This window comes from Acipenser ruthenus, chromosome 16 (assembly GCF_902713425.1).
Source record: "Acipenser ruthenus chromosome 16, fAciRut3.2 maternal haplotype, whole genome shotgun sequence".
NCBI lineage: Eukaryota > Metazoa > Chordata > Actinopteri > Acipenseriformes > Acipenseridae > Acipenser > Acipenser ruthenus.
In genome coordinates this window covers 18,632,426-18,653,596 of record NC_081204.1, presented here as the reverse complement: position 1 = coordinate 18,653,596, position 21,171 = coordinate 18,632,426, and the positions used below count along the sequence as shown (strand labels likewise).

Below are 21,171 nucleotides of genomic sequence, written 5' to 3'. Positions count from 1 at the left end.
TTAAATTTACATCAACCTTTGGATAAGTGCGCACATCCCCATGAACACATTTAATATGTACCTGTCCTAATATTGGTTTATGACCCGGTGAGATTAATCTCTCTGGATTAGGGACTGACTACACCCTGAATCAAAGAGAGCCTGGGTTTGTGTACCATCCACGGTTACAGGAATAACAAAACCTGTCTGTTGGAGTGACTGAGGTAATTGAACACTTACCTGGTCGAATGATGTCACATTCCATGGCGGAGCAATATGATCCACCTCCCGGCATGTCCAACACCTCAGTGAACTGGTTTCTTGCCTTGGAACTCCAGTATGCGGTCAAAAGACTGGAGCCAGCAAAGGGGCTCGGTGGTAGGGTGGCCATGCGTGACCCCACAGGAGCCGGCAGGTATCCTCACCCTGCCCAGGGAGCTCCCCCCGCCACACTCCGTCCAAAAACCTGGCTACCCCCCCCCGCCCCTCACTCCGTCCAAAAACCTGCCTACCCCCCTCCCTCACTCCGTCCAAAAACCTGCCTTCCCCCCTCCCTCCATCCAAAAACCTGGCTACCCCCCCGCCCTCACTCCGTCCAAAAACCTGCCTACCCCCCTCCCTCACTCCATCCAAAAACCTGCCTACGCCCCCTCCCTCCAAAAACCTGCCTCCCCCCCCTCCAGCCAAAAACCTGCCTACCCCCCCTCCCTCAGTCCAAAAACCTGCCTACCCCCCTCCCTCACTCCGTCCAAAAACCTGCCTACGCCCCCTCCCTCCATCCAAAAACCTGCCTACGCCCCCTCCCTCCATCCAAAAACCTGCCTCCCCCGCCCCCTCCATCCAAAAACCTGCCTCCCCCCCCCCCATCCATCCAAAAACCTGCCTCCCCCCCCCCCCCCCCCCCCTCCATCCAAAAATGTGGCGGTGCTAGTGTTAAGACCGTCTGGTCTTCTATGCACGGCTGTCTTCCTCTGCCTGGCTTGCCTGTCTGTCTCTCCTCCTCGCTCCAGACACGGGTTTTATTAGGGTCTGGACCGCAGTTTCCAACCAGAGCTCCCGCTGTTATGCTTCCTAACGCGGCAGACCTGAGGAATAGCAGAGCATTATTTTTATAGGTCGCGCACCCCTGAAGGCCCACCTCCCGACCAAAGAGAGACAGAGCGAGCCCTCACCCAACCTCTCCATGGCACTGCCATGATTGACAGGCAGACCCTTCAGGGCTCCCGCGCTCCTTCTGCAGGATCATGCATGCATCAGACAGCCAGTACAAATCTCACCCTGTTAGTGAGATTTCAAAATCTAATTAAATACTGTACTAGTATGGTTTCCAGTAGACTTGTGCTGTCATTTCATATTTTATTTGATTACAAGATGCTGAATAAGACATCTAAATATTTATTATAGGTGATGATGCAAAACCGATAGATGATCTTACTATTCAACTGAAATCAAATTCAGTCAAGCGGCAATACTAATATTAATAACTCAACCAGTAGGAGGAGATTCATTGCAAGTTTTTTTGGGGGGGGGGGGCAAGGGGAATTTTCCAAGGTGACCGATCTTGTGGAAATAGAAACCAAACAAAAACTTAAATATTTATTGCAATTTTGAGAAGACAAACATTAAAAACAAAATCTATACACATATTACCACCATTTACTTGAACAGGCCCCTCTTTCTGGTAGAGCTTGACGTGCCTGCAACAGTTTTCTTGGATAGTTTAGCAGGCGAGCCAACAGTGGCTCTTAAGTTGGCAAGTATGCCTTTCTTCGCTTTAGGTTCACCAGTGCCTCCCTGGGTGCATTTTTTGCTCATTTCAAATTGTACCCGAAGCTCTAATAGCAATGCTTCCTGCGCAGTACAGCTTCTGTGCAGTTCTTTCATTTCCTCCTCCTGTGAAAAATGACGTGTCAGTTAAGCCGCAGGAGAAACCATTTCACACATTTACTATCAACTTAAAAATAAATGCCCCACAACATAAAATCCCCCTGCCAAGGTTGTAAATCCAAACTTAAAGCCTTCAATATAATGAAACAGTTGAAGACCACTGACAGCATGTACAGAATTAAAATTAGGAAATTTTATATATATTAGTGGACTAAAATAAAAATGGAAACCCCAATGTAAAGTCACTTAATAGGGCGTTGGGCCACTATGGTATCCCTCTCTATGGAGTTCTCAGCGGACTGTTTTTTGATGAAACTGGCTACTTGCGTCCCAGGTTGAAATTTGCAGTCAATTGATCTGCAGTTGCTCATCTGTTTTGCCTTGCACTTCGAATTAATGCACAGATATCACGATCCTGGAGTATGCGCTTCCGCCCACTGTTGCCCTTTGCTAATGTCTCCCTCAGAGTTCCATGCCGACATTACCTTAGACACCGTTGCTCATGAAACATCAGCAAGTTGTGCGGTCTTGGTCACTGAAGCTCCTGCCAAACGCACCCCAACAATCACCCCTCTTTTAAAGTCACTGATGTCTTCTCTTGCAGCCATGCTAGCCATATAGGCAATCAGGCCTGTCCAGCATTTTTATTCATGACCCCAAGCATGCTGGGATGTTATTTGCTTAATTAACGCATGAGCCACACCTGTGTGGAAGCCCTTGCTTTCAATATACTTGCTGTCCCTCATTTTACCCAGGTGTTTCCATTTTTTTGTCCACTACCTATATATTTAAAAAAAAAAAAAAACACCACACACAAAGCTCTTTTCCAGATGTCTTCAAAAGTGTGACAGACTGATAGATAAGAACACACCCTGAATATAGCTACAGTATCTGATATTCAAGTCTCATGACAATTGGAGGAGCGGTTGTGTGCCACATGTACCATTTCCTAAACAATCCAAGTCACAGGGACACAAAAAGGCTTCAGGTGACAAGATTCAATAGCCACAGGTTTGTAGGACCCTTCTTTGGAGAAAGAACACAAGACAAATGCTTTGCAGTTCATGAAGATGTACCTGTTGAGCTATTTTCTCCTCAAGCCTCTTATTCTCTTCCACTTTTTCCAAAAAGTTATCTCCTGCCTCCTGGATGGCTTCATTCAGGGCTTTAATCATCTTCTCCATGGACTTTATAACCTTGAATGAAGGGACATTTAAATGATGCTCCACGTCAGAGTTCACAGAATACTCTGAACACAAGCAGGGCAGTTCAATGCAATTATTTCTCTCCACTCGTACCTTAATCAGTAACAGACATCAATATAATGCATTAAAAGGACATTGAAATCAACTTCCAGTAAAAGAATAACTGCATTATTTATAAATGTTTGACAATACAAAACAAGTTATACCTGGTCTTTTTCTTCACATAGTTTTGCTGATGATGAATTTGCCTCCCAGAGTTCCTTGTACCTCGCCTCTTAAATAAAAAGAACACAGATGAACACTCCTGCAGTAAAGAAGTCCTAACAGGGGGAACTGCTATAAAAGTAGTATTAGGAGAGCAGATATGCTCAATGTTATGGTGACTCATGCACTTTATCCTAGAAGCATGACATTTTGGATATTTTCAGTATTAGATGATCATGTAGATGATCATGTAGATGAAATTGAGCAGTGCAATTCAGTACAGTGGCAAAGAGAATGATATGATGGGGTGCACGGATCATGAAGCTCAAAGCACGAGGTCCATCCAGAAACCAAGAAGTCACATGACCACAAATCAGGGCCATCTTTGATCTCTGGTCAAGTGAAGCATACGGATTAATTTTGCTTAACAAGCTTTCCGAAATGGTTCGATATTACCGGATTTACGACACCAAAAACCCCCCTGCACAGGGATGTTTAAATATACAATACCAGATTTGTGAGCAATTGTGGCAGATTGTAGGGAATTTGCACCATCCATAGATTCAGCTTCAGAGGGGTTTCTCTGAAAGGCTTTTAGATTCTCCATTTCTGTATATTTTCTCTCCAACTCCTGGATTTAAAAAAAAAAAAAAAAAAAAAAAACCACCACCCTGAATATTAACTATTTCACACAGAAATAAATCCGACAATTATTTTAGAAGAAGTGGTAAGTTACAGTGGCAGCTCATAACCTTTATAGGCAAGGCACACAGTAAGTGAAGGCTGTAGACAGGTTTAAAATAAAGTTACAGAAAAGCAGTATTCATCCATAGCAGAAATGCCAGTCACAAACATGTAAACACTGATTCGTATATTGCAACATTCTGAGCCCTTAACTATGCATTTGTTAATACTGTATTTACAGAACACTGGTCTGCCTAACTGCAGTTAAACTGGCTCTGCTAAACCGCAATCCCCTATTGTTCACACAGTTTGTATTGTACATAATTCTATCACTAGGTATCCATAACTAACAGTTCCTCTGTTTCTTCTCAATGCAAGACCTTAAGATCCCCAAGTCAAATCCTTCCTCGCCTCAGAAAGATGACCTGTTACTATGGCAACACCCCTTTCGAGCTTGCTCAGTAGAATGCTTAACACACCTCTGCTTTACAGAACTTTATAGTCAATTGAACAGAATAGATTTTATTAAGGTTCTTGTTTAATAAAACATTTGAGTAAGGAAGTACCACTGGAGAGACAGTCCTATTAAAACAAACAAAAGTTGCCGACATTTTATCAAGATGACATTAAAAAGACCAACACCTGAAAGTAAACTGATTATAAAAATAAACAGGGAGACCCCTACCACGACTTTTTCTTGTTCAGCAAGAAACTCCTCTATAGGGACATAGTTGTCCTCTACCTCTTCCATTGCGCGCTGATAAGCATGTTGCTTGATGGCATCTTTGTACATGTCAAAAGTGTTCTCCAGCTTCTCTTCATAGCTCTCCTTTAATTCTTCAACCTGTTTGCTACAGGGACCGCACACAATTAAATCAAAAACAAACAATTGAGTATCTGGCATGCAAGTCCAAAACTGAGCTTTCTACTACCAAAAATGAAATTAAATATCTGACTTGAGATTACCATTTAAAATCAATGAAGCACATCTTGAGCCCAAATAAAAATCAAAAGGTGGTGCGGCAATAGCTACTATCCCAAGAGTCTGTTACCTACTATTTAATACGGGTCCCTCCCACCCCGCCTTTAAAATATAGGTCACAGTAAATAAGTGAACCAAAACAATTGGTTTTAAATGTCTTGCAAATGCTCATGTTTACTGGTTGCAGTGGAGTGTGATGTAGTCCCAAAGTTAAAATGGGGAGGTTGGGACCACATTTCCCAAGGTGCATCACCCAAATACAATGAAGCACAAGTATTTAAGAGGTGCAATAGTTTACTGGGGTTGTCTGTGTGAAGGTTTAAAACTGCAGATAGACCCAACCTCTGGGGGGCGTCAAAATCCAGCATTGTTACGGATACTGCAAGGACATGTTTGATTAAAAATCGGTAAACAGCTTAGCCGTCCGCTTTGAGTCATGAATGAAACAGGAAGTAGTCGGCGCTCTTGACGTGGCAGGTTTTGATTATTTTGTGTTACAGCCAGCGCCTTCTGCGCAAGGACGCCGGTAAGGAAAATAAGCACACCAGCATCGCCCTGCTGTGAACCAGATATTCCTTGCACTAGAAGACAAGGTCCCAAATGTGGCAACACAACCACTACTTTGCCACATAGTACACCTTATAAGCCTCCCCAACCAAGATGAGACAAGCACAGGAACAGACTGCTGCTTCTGGGAAGAGAGGAAGAGCACCTAAACATGTAGAATGCTGAAAGGAGACAACCAGTACTATTGTGAAAGCTTCATGCTTTTGTCCCCGTCAATGTTTGCTCCAACTTTGTCTCAGCATCACACCTTTACTGAGCTCCCAAATACAGCCTTAAAAGCATATCTATCCCAGGCAAAGCGAAAAGAGCAGAAGAAGTGTCTTCACAATTGACTAGCGATGTGTTTTTAGTACATTTCTACAAATGTTTAAATGCTATGCAGTATCAGCGTTTAAACCTTATCTACATACACACACTCTTTATATTACCACTCTGATGTATATCCACAGCCCTGGTTAGCATTTTCCAAGCAAAGAAACCCTAAAGCAAATACCGTTTTAACAATTGCAAAGACTTAAACTATTAACCTATGCTTATATATAACAAACTTAATTTTTTTTTTTTAGCCAATTTGAAAAAAAAAACCCCACATTTTATCATTCCAGTCTGCTCAGTCCAAAATCCAGGTACAGAGCAATGTGCAAACAATGTTCCTTTGTTTACAGATACCATTTTTCAAAAATATAACAAAAAGTCAGAAATAAAACACTCGTCATTAACTCTTACAGCATGAACAGAGTGCGCCACTGAAATCGCCAGATCCACCAAGGATCAAACCTGCCCCACTGTCCATCTTCCTGCTGCACCAATTAGAATAGCTACTTGGAGGCAATTGTCAAACCCCTTTCCTTTTTATAATATCCGCCCTCACCCCGACACCACAGCAGCCGGATCCTTTCCTTTTTATAATATCTGCCCTCACCCCGACACCACAGCAGTCGGGTACACGACTGACTGCTGTATTTGAGGATCAATTACTAACATGAATACGCGTTTGGTGAAATTTGTCACGTATTTGTCATGTTATACATATAGCATATTTAACCACGTCTTCAGAGTAAACATTTAAAATTCCCATCCCTGACTTGAACCTAGTTTAGACTTTGTAGCATTAAAATGTGCACCTACTCCCAATTCTCTTCATTCTCCATTAGCTGTTCAAGCATCGCGTTGCCCATCTCTCGACGGATTTCTATCTCCTGCTTCAAGTTTTTCCGCCTTTCTTCAACCAGTTTTTCTTTGAGGCTCTCAATGATGTTCAGAAGTTCCTTAATAAAAATGGAGAACATTAACTGCAGCATTACATTTTTTGGCAAGTTCTGTTTATCCCAGTACTTAATACATAATAGGCTGATCTGATTTCACATTTATTTAGCATTTCTCTTTTGGATTTCAAATATTCTTATCCTGCAGGTTAAACAAGGCACATTTTAGATATACATATGTTATGTCACAAGGTCCACAGCGACAGCAGTCTGTCACCGACCCAAATGACCGTTTAAGCTCTTATATAATAGATATAGCTACAGGGTGTATATCGGTGTACTTGACAGTCTGGCTATTGCACACGTCATGCAGCACAGATTCCACTTGCTCAGAAGTTACTGCTTAAGTATTACTATGTGCCTTTAATCACGAACAACAACACACCACACACTGAGACCAATACCTCCTGAGGCAGGATGGACATATCTGCTTCACTGTCCTCTTCATTAAGCAATTCTTCCTCCAACAATAAACTATCCATTGCCTCCTCTTCAACAATTGCATGTCTCAACAGCATTTTACCATCCTTACCCACTAGTCTGGGAGCTATACTCGCCAATGGCTTGGGCCGAATTACTTGTACCACCTGAAACAGACAACTATTTAAGAGACCAAGTGTGCCACAGCCACGAATGCCATTTTCAGTTGCAAGCTTCACACCTCAAGCAGTGTAGCTAAGGAATCCAACCACAGAATGTATTGTGATTACAATGTAACACTTTGACCGTGTAAGAAAGCAGTTGAGTGGATTCAGGTAAGACTGCCATAGTTTAAAAGTACAGTAGCATCACTACATACCTGTTTGGCTACAGCTGAAAATTTCATCACATGAAGAGTTTCATCAAAGGTAGAAGCACACTGGTTTATATTGACAATCATACAGGCTCTGCCTTTGCCACAGAAAATGGACTGAAACAGACGTGTCAGTTTGCTCTCCCGAAAGGGAACATAGTTATTCTTCACCCTGGGAAGATAAGTAAAAAGACTCACAATGTGGCGTCACACTGGACAACAAGGATGTTTGAAAATAAACCATGTAAATGTGTTTGAAGTTGATGGAAATTGGCAATACGCAAGAGCTCACTTTTCACTTGCTTGTCCAAATCTACCTCAGGCCACTTTCAGAGCACCCAGTTAGGTTTGAAAAATGAATCAAAACCAAGCTCCTTTTGATGTTTCCCCATCTCCCTCAGACTGCACACAACACCTCAAATCAAACCACATGCGACAGGGCCATTCATTTGTGAAGTGCCAGCATTCCTCTTACTTGGGGTTCTGGTTCTGTCGCAGGGCAGCGATACACTTGCCCAGAATAAGCAGAGAGTTATTAATGTTTCCAGCTTCTTTTAGCCTCTCTCCAAAAGTCTTTGTTTTGTTGCACCTTTCAGATCCAGCCAAATCACATAGAGAAAGTCTAGTCAAAAAGGAAAAAGTCATGATCAGTGAGGAACTTAAAACATAGCTTCAGATGTGATCCATGTCACTTTAGACAAGTAAAAATGAATTATACTGGTCAACTTAACTTTATTTGGGTACCTTTTTTAAAAGAAAAAAAAAAGACAGAGGCAATGGAAGAGGAAGAATGCTGCAATACTTACTCAGAAATTTTTTGGACTTGTTTTCCATCAATTCTCAGAAGCTTAACTGAAAATATACCATGACTGTAAAAGACAGTGGAATAAAGGTCAGCCATCCACATGGAACAATTACATAGAGAGGATGTTGGGAGTGAAGGTCGGAGTGATTAACATGTTCCCCAAAATCTATTCATGCAAAATCGACTGTTCTACTTAATGCTTCTTAAAGACTACACCACAACTGTTCTAAAATAGAATGTGTTGCAAGAGCAGGCATTCGAAAGATACATACTTAATCAGTTAGGAAGTCCAGTTAACCTCGTCTCACATTAGCACTTTGGGGGACAGAAGACACTTAACTATGGCTCCCGACTACAGCGTTATAAAGGGGGAGCACTGTATATTCAGTTAAGAGGCCATGGTATTTGTACCGCCTTATAACCTGTTCCACAGTATAAAAGGGCCAAAGGAGCACTGTAGTAACTTATTATGAATCATGTTTTAATAAAAACAAAAGTTAATGCCATGATCTGTGTGTTTAGAAGGAGTTGGTATTCTACCATGCAAGAGACATGTATGGCAATAAGATGTAGTGGATGTTCTGCAACGTGGCACTGATTGGCTTCATGATTTACAGTTAAAGAATCCTGGATCCTTGAACCAACCATGTTCCATGTTTGACAAAAGGTTTGATTATCATTGGAAACTGTTCTTCACAAATCAAGAGACACCTCATTGTATGGCCAGGGAGCCAACAAGCCTGGCATACCTTCTACTGGACGTCTGGTTCATTCTGGTGCATGCGGCACTTCGGTTTTTGTTTCCGATCTTTAAGATTTTGCAAGCTTCTTCTGTGTTAAATATGTTGATCCACTTCAAATCTAAAGAAAAAAAAAGTTAATTCCATGAGTGAGTAAGGCTCTCAAATAAAACCACAGGGTTATTGTATACTCTGTCACGCCACACATTTCTCTCCAAGTCAAATGGGAAGTGAATTAGGAAGCTTTCAGCTAGCTGCCCCCCCCCCCCATATCTACTACACACACACAGTACAAGGGACAGCATGCATGGAACAGCTGTCATGTGACATTATACTGAGTGCTGCTCCAAAGAATTACAAAGATGGGAAACTCACCAAACCAACCATCTCAAGGAAAACCAATAGAAGTGTACCTCTCACATAGGAGTTTCCAGAATGGTCTTCACACACTCTTAAAGCATTCCTTTTATGGTTTCTAGATGTGGGCAAAGGCTCCATCAAGTCATAGACATATTCATTATAAATTTCACAGAAAGAGACCCACACTGCAAACTGGAAAGGCTCCCCTCCACTCAATGAAGAGTCTGCCTCCACTTGGGGGAAGAAAAGAAAGAAAGTTGTTTAATATATTATATATATATATATATATATACACACGTCAAACGTTTACATACTCCAATGGAAACTTATTTCTATGGTTGAAATGGAAACCCCTGTCCCACTTGCAGCCAGTTCACTTTGAATATCTTTGGCAGTCAATCTCAGATTGTTATTAACCTTCCTCACAATTCTACTTCTTGGTGAAAGAACCTTCTTTCTTCCAGACCGAGGGAGCGTTGTGACAGTACCATGAGTCTTGTACTTCTTGATAATAGAAAGAAGAGTTGAAATACTCATGCTTGGAAATCTTCTTGTATCCTTCTCCAGCTTTGACAATAAATAATTCTGCCTCAGGTCTTCAGCTAGCTCTTTACTTTCCCATATTGACTTCTTGGTAATGACAGCAATCATCCTGTGCCTAATCCTTTATGCTCCAAGAATGCTGGATTGTAGGTGAACATTTTCAAGAATTAGGTTCTGCATTATCATATTAAAATGTCTAACACCTTGTAGACAATACTAACATAGCATCAAAGGGTACGAATACTTTTGATTTAACATTTTTTGGAGTTTCGCAAAATAAAATTACAAAATTGTAGACATTATTTCTTGTAACTTTTTCCTCGAAAGATTTTCTTTTGCTACAAAAGATTTCCTAAAATTCTTTGAGAAATTATACATTTCCACTGGGGTATGTAAACTTTTGACTACTAAGGTGTGTAATATATTTAAAAAATAAGTGCATGCAGAAATCCCCATTCACCTGTCTGATCATAGGATACTGAAGAAAATGACAAACTGGCATTTGATGTAGACTTTAAAAGGCTTGCATGACTTGCAGCACTTGTGTTTGATTTCGTTGAGCGGTCGTTTTCCTACATGAAACAAAATCAATATAAATACAAAACTCAATATAGATTGTAACCAAGATGTACTGGTTATAATCAATAGTTATTTCTCAGTTGCAAATCTTTTGAATACAATTCTCTATAGTACATTAGAAGTGTAAGTGTCAGAGGGTTTGCACACAACACTTTAATCACAGGAGCCAAGGTTTCAATCTGCTGTGCTTTGGATTTCAGAGCATTTTTTCTTTACTGACCTCTTTTAACATGGCAAAAACAGCAGCCTTTGCAGATTTCTCCTGTTTGACTTGATTGCTGTCCAAATACTGAACATCACTGCTTAGATGAGGTTTAAAATCCATATGCTGGTATTGCCTCCCTTTCACATGGTTAAAGATCACATCAAGAGACCTCGGCAATATGCCACCATCGTTTTCAGAACCTGTGTGAAACATATGCCCTTTTAATTCCAAAAATGCATACAAATTTAGAAAAGTAGTTTCTATCTCAGTTCTGAAACACACATGCAGGACAGTGACTGGTGAAATGTTGCCTTTTCAGACTCTTGCCTTGGATTGTATGTGTTTTTCCAGCATTGGTCACCCCATAGGTAAAAACCAAAGCATTTCCTCCATCCAGGTAATTGTATACCAGCTCCCTTACTGTGCCTTTGAAGAAGTCAGTCTGAGTTGTGTCGGGTCCAAAGATCTAACAAAACAAGCAATTCATTAACTTGAGTCAAGAACAATGCAGCACGTCAACAGCTTACCTCAAAACCACCAATGTGCTGTATAATACGGAGCAAAATTAACTTCAACAAAAGCCACAGATGCTAAGGAGACTTGGTGGTCCAATGGTTAAAGAAAGGGGCTTGTTGCCAGGAGGCAACCATTTAAGCCCCACCTCAGTCACCAACTCACTGTGTGACCCTGAGCAAGTCACTTAACCTCCTTGTGCTCTGTCCTTTGGATGAGACATAAAACCGAGGTCCTATTGCAAGTGACTCTGCAGCAGCAGTTATGAGGCATAGTTCACCTCGTAGTCTCCAAGTTGCTTTGGATAAAAGTGTCTGCTAAATGACTAATAAAAATAATAATCTAAAAGACCCAATTTGTGAGGTTGTGGCATGACCCCCACAGAAAAGTAAATCATTGATAATTAACCTATAGAAAAACTTCAAATTAATTTCAAGTGAAAAGGTTTTTAGTCCCAACGGTCCATATATTTGACATTGAAATTTGTCTTCTGAGCTGAAGCGTTAAAGTATAGTATATATGGGGCAGAGATGATCAATTGCTATGGTTGACAGAGTATCCAGATTTCAAGTATAACTACTAACTATTTTGAAAAAGTCAAGACATTTCTCATGTAAATGTCACACTGTGGGGTTGTTGCAGTACATGACCATTTAACTGAGAAGTGTTCCATGACAGGAGAGGGGTTCAGGAGAGCCACTTCATGCCAGCCGTGCATGATCCCAATGTCTAAGCTGGCACTGTACAGTGTGTGCAGTTTAAGTGAAGGGAAGCCTTAGACAAGCACCTGAGAAAATGAAAACTTGTGTATGGATTGCCCCACCCCTTTCTCACTGCTCTTCATGGATGAAGATTCTTTAGGAGCTCGCAGCACAGCCACCTCAGCATTTTCCAAAACTATACAACCCTAAAGAGGGGGGACAGAACAGTACATCAATATTCAACACATTCAAAATACAACAGCTGTTTCACAGACACACACCCGCCCCTGATTACCACTGATCTGGAAATTCAAGTGGTGTGATCTAAGATGCAAATTAACATGCACAGCACTGGCATTGTAGCTTGGGGTTTATACACAAATGCTTCCATTAAAACACATTATAAATGTGAACTGCAGAAATGGGCTTCAGTAGCACAACTGCATCCTTGTGTTCTCCTTGTTCTGTGCCAGTACCAAACATTCAGCACTTTACATATGCATCACTTTCTGCAACACAAGTCACTGCATGTGTGGAAATGCCCTGCATGTTTGCAGAGATTTTGCATCTGTCATTTTTACCTGATCCTCATCATTTGCAAGCTCTCCTTTGGAAAACGGCCTCACTCTCAGGTAGACTTTTAACTGACGCTGCTCTGCGTTATCAGCCTGCTCAGCCTACATTCAGCAGAAGAGAGAAGAAAAAAAAAGAAAAAAATAAACCACACATGATTTCACAGTAGTTGCTCAAAAGGACATCAACTACAGTGGTCGGGTTAATATCAGAACACTTTTCATGAAATTTTAGGCATCCAGCAAAGTGGACGCCTTGTTTCATGAGACATTTAAAACACCTACCACCATAGCCACAAACAAATACAGGGTGATGTCCAGCATAGGGAACAGCAGGGCATTAATAACTACTGTCCAGGAAGGGCACCTCAAATACAAACTCACCATCACACAACATTGATATTGCATCAATAACTTAACTTACTGCAGAGACCTCATTAAATAGATACAAAGAATTGGACATGATTCTACCATCCAGAACACTGCTGTGCAAATTCAATCCCTCCATTCGCACATCCATTTAGTCTGTAATTTAGTCACAGTAAACTGAGAATACAGATTAGTGTTAGCATCAACTTGTGCAGCTCCTGTTGTAAAAGCTCATTACATACAGATCTGCATTTTTATATCCAACAGCCATGGTGTAAATCATACACATTAACACACAGCAGTATTGTACAGCCAATCACAAAAGTATCATTGGGCGAGAACAGCAGCAGTGCAGTTCAAACGCAGGTCCCCTCTGCAGTCTCTACAGCACAGCAGATCAGAACAGCAGCACTGCGGTTTAACGCAGGTCCCCTCTGCAGTCTCTACTGCACAGCAGATCAGAACAGCAGCACTGAAGTTTAAACGCAGGTCCCCTCTGCAGTCTCTACTGCACAGCAGATCAGAACAGCAGCACTGCAGTTTAAACGCAGGTCCCCTCTGCAGTCTACTGCACAGCGGTTACAATGGGAATCAGGAGCCCACGTGGGCGGGGAAGTGCTACGCCATAGGGGCTTCCTTGTTTCTGTCTTTCAAATGCAGTCCCTCGAACATGGAGCATGGAACTGAAGTTAATATTTAATTACTAAAAACCAGCACAGATCAGAGAAGGGAACAAGTATATCATTTCTTTCATAAAGAGAGGATCCTTCTGTTAGATTAAGATCTCTTTTTTTAGGGGTAAAAACAGATCAAATATAATCTAACTGTATTTATAGCTTCAAGTCAATATATAGTCAAAGTGGCTATATTTTATTATAACCCAAGAGCCTGTGTTTGATTACATTTCGTATTGTAAAAGGAGATGCTTGTAAACGTTATTATTGATAATATTTTGTGCATCTGCCTCACACAGATGGTCCTGTTCTTCAGATGGGATGCATTTTTGTAATCCTTCTAAAAGTTTATATTTGCAGAGTATTCTAGGAATCCATTGTTTTATATTTGTATATAAAAAGGTAGGGAGAAGAATTGTTTGGGATGATATTGCAGACGACACAAAAATAGGAGGAGTGGCAAACACTATTGCAGCAGCAAAGGTCATTCAAAATGATCTAGACAGCATTCAGAACTGGGAAGACACATAGCAAATGACATTTAATAGAGAAAAGTGTAAAGTATTGCATGCAGGCAATTAAAATGTGCATTATAAATATCATATGGGAGATACTGAAATTGAAGGGAACAAGATACTTGGATATATTGTGAGAAGTGCTGAATTTAAATCAAGGAAAGTAATGTTAAAACTTTACAATGCATTAGTAAGACCTCACCTAGAATATTGTGTTCCGTTCTGGTCACCTCGTTACAAAAAGGATATTGCTGCTCTAGAAAGAGTGCAAAGAAGAGCAACCAGAATTATCCCGGGTTTAAAAAGGCATGTCGTATGCAGACAGGCTAAAAGAATTGAATCTATTTAGTCTTGAACAAAGAAGGCTACGCAGCGATCTGATTCAAACATTCAAAATCCTGAAAGGTAAAGACAATGTCAACCCAGGTGACTTTTTTGACCTGAAAAAAGAAACAAGGGCCATGGGTCACAAATGGAGATTAGATAAAGGGGCATTCAGAACAGAAAATACAAGGCACTTTTTTACACAGAGAATTGTGAGGGTCTGGAACCAACTCCCCAGTAATGTTGTTGAAGCCAACAGCCTGGGATCCTTCAAGAAGGTGCTTGATGAGATTCTGCAATTAATAAGCTACTAACAACCAAACGAGCAAGATGGGCTGAATTGACCCCTCTCATTTGTAAACGTTATGTTCTTCTTATGTTCTTTGTTTGGCCTGGCCGGACCGGGCCACCCTTGACGACAACCCCCCCCCCCCCCCCCCCACTTTAACAGCTGCTACTGCAGGTAACATTCATTAAACTGCATTTAATAAAAACAGGCAATACTTAACCTGAGCAGAAACTGACACTGACGATATAGTCGACAGCTCCGACAGCACACCTTTGTGAAGATTATCAACGTTCAGTTCAGAAGGGGTCGATTCCATTTCATCTGTGTCAGCGTGAGCAAGAACGCAACTTTCATCAGCAAAGTCGATTCTAGTGGACATTTCTAATAAGGTTACTTCTGAATGGATGAGAAACACACCGGAATGACGCTCTGGAGGGTTTGTTTTTTTTACCAAAAAGGTTATAAAACAGTTGTACTTAACAACGAACACTTCAGCCTGTATCAAAAATAATATTAAATAGACTCGCGTGGCCAAATCAATCCTCTTCGTTTCAATACTACTGCTCTGCGGACAATCTGTGTTTAAATAGATTGAGCCCCGCCTTCGAAGTGCGGAGTGAGATTGAAGTAGATTTGAGTCTCGTTCAGGTCAAATTAAACCCAGCTGATCCATTTTCTGCAGCAGTGTTACGACTAAGAGTGAAAATCTGCACTTTCCAAGTAACTCATATTTTGAAAGAATAAAATATCCATGTAAGTGTTACTAATACAATAAGGAATAATGTTATCCAACTGTGCATAAGAGGCTGTAATTAATGGAGAGCGAGTGATTTATCAATGGCGAGAGTGTGGTGTATATTATGTGTTAAAATATAATACATGCTGTTAACAATTCAATTTAAACTAGAGTATTATATTTTATTTAAAAAATGGCGGGGAAAACTGCATGACTCGAGTAGAAAATGGGCTTGTCTTTTTGGGATGGTAGAATTGCATGATTTTCTCGTCGCCTCTGCTTTCTCAGGGTCATCATCAGTCTACACCTGCCTCACATTCCACGGAGGACTTTTTTTTTTTTTTTAATGCATTTTTATTGAAATAAACAAAGAAAATGTACAGAAAGTAGAAAAAAAACAAAACAGAATAGTGAACATATTATAATGGAAGCCAGGGGGTGGGCTTCATACAATTACAAAAAAATATTAAATAGGTTACATACATGAAGTGTCTTCAAAGCTTTTTTATTATTAGACATCTTAATAACCTTAATGTACTGTTCCATTTCTTTTACAAAAAGAAAAAAGAAAGGTTTCTGATTAGAGAATTTACACTTGTGAATATGAAATTTGGCCATTAGAATAATCAAATTTATAATGTAATACTCATTATTTTCGCTGGTCTTATAGTTAGTGAAACCAGACAGTACATTACCAATATGAAATTTAAGGTTTTTTTCTTTTTTAATATTGTTGGTGAAAGTAATTAAATCTTTCCAAAAAAATCTGGAGTATCTGCAATTCCAAAATAAATGCAACATTGTTTCAGTGGAGTCCTTACAGAATGAGCAGCTCAGGTCGATACCATGTTTCAGTTTCTTTAAAGTTTTTAACATTTATGTATTATTTTATAAGAAACTTCTTTAACTTTGTTAGTTAATAAGTACTTGTTGGATAAAATCCAAACTTTTTTCCAGTCAATACCTTCAATAAACCCGTCCCAATATGAAATAACGTAAGGGATGGATACTAGATCATTTTGGAAAAGAGATCTTATACGCTTATTATTTTTAGAATGATCTATTAAACAATATTTTCCAATAAAAGTTTCACAAGGGTCTATGGAAGGTAGAGGGCAAGATAATACTTTCAAATCATTTTTCAGTAAAGTGATCACTCCTCTAGGGAGAGCATCAAAAATAATGGCAAACTCCTTTGCTGTAATAGGTAATTTAAAGGTGGACAAGAATTCTGTATAGTTAAGAAGATTACCATTACATTTAAATAATTGAGTAACTAATATGAAGTGTTTTATATGTGTTGATATTAGGAGATCTTTTTGGTGGCCATCTATCCAAAGTATCATCTTGGGTTACATTAAAATCCCCTCCAATAATAAGTTTAGAATTTGGATATTTTGTTTGGCAAAGAGAAATTTTATCTTCTAAAGTTCCAAACAGAAAATCGTTTTTAGTTTGAGAATTGTAACCATAGATATTAATTAATACTAAAATATGATCGTTGAGTTTAACAGTGAGAATAATATAGCGACCCTTAGATCACTTTCTGATTGAAGAATCTTCCCATCAAATTTATATTTCAAAATAGCAACTCCAGCGGAATGACCCAAACCGTTTGATAACCAGATATCATGACCCCACTGAGATCTCCAGAACCTCTTGTCATCCTCACAAGAGTGAGACTCTTGTATAAAACAAAAATCAGCGTTACATTTTTTTGCGTAAAGAAATAAAGCTTTGCGTTTAACATTGTCATTCCACGGAGGACACGTGGCTGAAGAAATCTCTAACTAAACTGACGTCGCTAATTATTGTTTTCCTAGGAGTGCTTGTGTTATTCTGCTCTTCCACAAATGTATTCCTGAATTCTGCAGATAAAACTCTGCGTGCCGTTTATTTGTTTAAGTATTGACTGTGACACACCAAAGTTTATAATAATAATAATAATAATAATAATAATAATAATAATAATAATAATTGTAGTGCTTTAAGACGGGAGTTAACTCTTTGAAAACATTGCCGGAGTCATTATATGGTCAGTCAAATCTGTTTATAATACTGATGGAAGCTCACAGCGCGCAGATTGCGTTTTTATGAGGGTGTTATTCCACAGATGTGTAACCTGCGCTTCAACTCGTGTAGTGGGTGCGATTTGCTGGGAAGGTCCAGCGGGTGCAGATGCAGTGTTGCTGATGAAGAGCAGACAGCGGCCATGTGTTTATATCTTGCCCCCATTTTTCTAAAGGGTAAACATAACACTACCAATAAAAACAAAACAAAAAAAACAAGTTTCTGTGGAGCACTTCAACTCAGTTTCATACTAATTATCATAATGTTGAAATTGTTTTATTCCTTTAAAAAAATTCTACAACACTTTGCCCTTGTAGCAGCTAAAAGCACCCACTATCTAATAACGTGTGCTGATTATTCTCTTGTGCTGCTCACATAATAAAACAAGCTGGGGTAGAAAAAAAAAGACTCCAGTTGCATAGCAGGTTAATCCAGTCCTGTTTCATTTGTTCAGTAAAAGACACTTGAGCTTGTTCACTACACTGTGGCTAATCAAGCTCTTCTTAAAACCTGGAAAGAAGAACATAAGAACATAAGAAAGTTTACAAAACGAGAGGAGACCATTCAGCCCATCTTGCTCGTTTGGTTGTTAGTAGCTTATTGATCCCAGAATCTCATCAGGCAGCTTCTTGAAGGATCCCAGGGTGACAGCTTCAACAACATTACTGGGGAGTTGGTTCCATACCCTCACAATTCTCTGTGTAAAAAAGTGCCTCCTATTTTCTGTTCTGAATGCCCCTTTATCTAATCTCCATTTGTGACCCCTGGTCCTTGTTTCTTTTTTCAGGTCAAAAAAGTCACCTGTTTCGAAATTGTCTTTAACTTTTAGGATTTTGAATGTTTGAATCAGATCTCCGTGTAGTCTTTTTTGTTCAAGACTGAATAGATTCAATTCTTTTAGCCTGTCTGCATACGACATGCCTTTTAAACCCGGGATAATTGTGGTTGCTCTTCTTTCTCTGAACACAGTATTCTAAGTGAGGTCTTACTAATGCATTGTAAAGTTTTAACATTACTTCCCTTGATTTAAATTCAACACTTCTCACAATATATCCAAGCATCTTGTTGGCCTTTTTTTATAGCTTCCCCACATTGTCTAGATGAAGACATTTCTGAGTCAACATAAACTCCTAGGTCTTTTTCATAGTTACCTTCTTCAATTTCACTATCTCCCATATGATATTTATAATGCACATTTTTATTGTCTGCATGCAATACTTTACAGTTTTCTCTATTAAATGTCATTTGCCATGTGTCTTCCCAGTTCTGAATGCTGTCTAGATCATTTTGAATGACCTTTGCTGCTGCAACAGTGTTTGCCACTCCTCCTATTTTTGTGTTGTCTGCAAATTTAACGAGTTTGCTTACTATACCAGAATCTAAGTCATTAATGTAGATTAGGAATAGCAGAGGATCTAATACTGATCCCTCTGGTACACTACTGGTTACCTCGCTCCATTTTGAGGTTTCTTCTCTAATCAGTACTTTCTGTTTTCTACATGTTAACCACACCCTAATCCATGTGCATGCATTTCCTTGAATCCCTACTGCGTTCTGTTTGAGAATTAATCTTTTATGCAGGACTTTGTCAAAAGCTTTCTGGGAATCTAAATAAACCATGTTGTATGCTTTGCAATTATCCATGGTCAATGTTGCATCCTCAAAAAAGTCAAGCAGGTTAGTTAGACACGATCTCCCTTTCGTAAAACCATGCTGACTGTCTCCCAGGATATTGTTACCATGTAGGTAATTTTCCATTTTAGATCTTATTATAGTTTCCATAAGTTTACATATAATAGAAGTCAGGCTTATTGGTCTGTAGTTACCTGGTTTGGTTTTGTCTCCCTTTTTGTGGATCGGTATTACGTTTGCAATTTTCCAGTCTGTCGGTACAACCCCTGTGTCAAGAGACTGTTGCATGATCTTGGTTAGCGGTTTGTAAATAACTTCTTTCATTTCTTTGAGTAATATTGGGAGGATCTCATCTGGCCCAGGGGATTTTTTTATTTTAAGAGCTCCTAGTCCCTTTAACACTTCTGCCTCTGTTATGCTAAAGTTATTTAAAATTGGATAGGAACAGGTCGACATGTGGGGCATGTTGTCCATGTCCTCCTTTGTTGAAACCTGTGAAAAGTAATCATTTAATATGTTTGCTATTTTTTTTTCTTCATCAATGATTTTGCCATTTGTGCCTCTTAGACATTTAACCTCCTCTTTGAATGTTCTCTTGCTGTTATAATATTGGAAAAACATTTTGGAATTGGTTTTAGCCCCCTTAGCAATATTGATTTCTATCTCTCTCTTGGCCTTTCTAACTTCCTTTTTGACTTGTGTTTGCAGTTCCAAGTACTCTTTCTGTGTACTTTGTTTTTGGTCCCTTTTAAACACTCTGTAAAGTGCCTTTTTTCTCTGAATATTTTTTTAATTATTATTTTTAATATTTTTTCTATTAAACCATTTTGGCCATTTTTTGGGGATATAATTGTTTTGCGCATCTAGTACGACATTTTTACGAAACAGCCATCCTTTTTCTGTGGATGTTTTCTCTATTTTACTCCAATCTACTTCTGTTAGTCTCTGTTTCATACCTCCATAGTTTGCTTTTCTAAAATTGTAAACCTTAGCTTTAGTCATTACTTTTGGGGTTGTAACAGGCGAGGTGCCCTGTACATTGATTTGTTTATTTTAGAACAGGGTTTCCCCCTCCGCCCGGGTTATTTTGTATTTGTTTGTTTGTTTGTTTATGTATTGTTTTATTTAGTGACGGTGAAGTGCAGTGTGTTTTTGTTTTATGAAACCTTGTGGTAATGTGTGGCTGTCGGCTACTGCGTTGTTAATCTAGCCGGCAGTCACACATAATTAATAAACTCGTGCAGATTGTGGCCGAGGGGGAATAGGATAATTACCAGCTAGTTAAACCCCTCGGCCACGGCATATAAGCCTGCAGCTCTCTGCGCTCGTGGTGGATGTATGAGAGGAGCGTAGAGAGCGAGAGCGAGACAAAAATAGACATAGGAACAGTGAAAGCAATCTGCCCAGCCTGACCTGTGTTGTTTAATTTATTTTGTGGTCGTGATTTGTTTTTGTTTAACTATTTATTTTGCTCTGTGAGCACAGTTTCTTTTTGTTAAAATATTTGATTTATTTTTGTTATTTGAAAATAAAATGGCGCGCCACGTCAGAGTGCTTTACCTTCCTGCTCCTGCCGTGACGTCACCGACTTGGCCACCCTGTCACAGGGGTTTTAAAAAATACTTCAAATGAGACCATGTTGTGGTCTGAGTTTGCCAATGGCTCTCTGACCTCTGTTTTAGTTATTCTGTCTTCATTATTTGAAAAGACTAAATAAAGGCATGCCTCCGCTCTAGTCGGTGCCTTGACAAATTGCGTTAGGAAGCAGTCATTTGTCATTTCCACCATTTCAGTTTCGTCCGTCGTGCTCCCCACCGGGTTCTCCCATTTTATACGGGGTAAGTTGAAATCCCCCATTAGTATGGCTTCTCCTTTTCTACACGCATTTCTAATGTAATTGTATAACAGATTATTTTGGTCAGCGTCTGAATTTGGCAGTCTATAGCATGCTCCTATTTATGCCCTTTGAATTTTTGTC

The 21,171-nt window shown here is 39.7% G+C and overlaps 1 protein-coding gene across 1 annotated transcript; it reads right to left on the bottom strand.

Moving 5' to 3' along the window:
- Positions 1–1,562: 1,562 nt before the first annotated feature.
- zgc:56231 (uncharacterized protein LOC406257 homolog) lies at positions 1,563–15,335 on the bottom strand. The gene is made up of 18 exons (XM_058988978.1): positions 14,976–15,335; positions 12,594–12,689; positions 12,099–12,218; positions 11,126–11,264; positions 10,814–10,998; positions 10,475–10,586; positions 9,525–9,704; positions 9,121–9,232; positions 8,373–8,435; positions 8,042–8,188; positions 7,573–7,738; positions 7,178–7,360; positions 6,637–6,776; positions 4,645–4,810; positions 3,786–3,906; positions 3,278–3,345; positions 2,943–3,062; positions 1,563–1,872 (listed from the first exon to the last, which is right to left on the bottom strand). Exons 1-18 carry the CDS (start codon positions 15,132–15,134, stop codon positions 1,636–1,638), a joined length of 2,514 nt encoding a protein of 837 aa, XP_058844961.1. The 5' UTR covers positions 15,135–15,335; the 3' UTR covers positions 1,563–1,635.
- Between the last annotated feature and the right edge of the window lie 5,836 nt (positions 15,336–21,171).

What these genes read in the sequence shown, in the direction of transcription:
- zgc:56231 (XM_058988978.1), bottom strand. Translation starts at nt 15,134, where the DNA reads ATGTCCACTAGAATCGACTTTGCTGATGAAAGTTGCGTTCTTGCTCAC. An exon ending in TTTCAGCTGTAGCCAAACAG is followed by an intron (nt 7,361 to 7,572) that starts GTATGTAGTGAT and finishes TGTCTGTTTCAG; the next exon opens with GTGGTACAAGTAATTCGGCC. An exon ending in AGGAGAAAATAGCTCAACAG is followed by an intron (nt 1,873 to 2,942) that starts GTACATCTTCAT and finishes CATTTTTCACAG; the next exon opens with GAGGAGGAAATGAAAGAACT.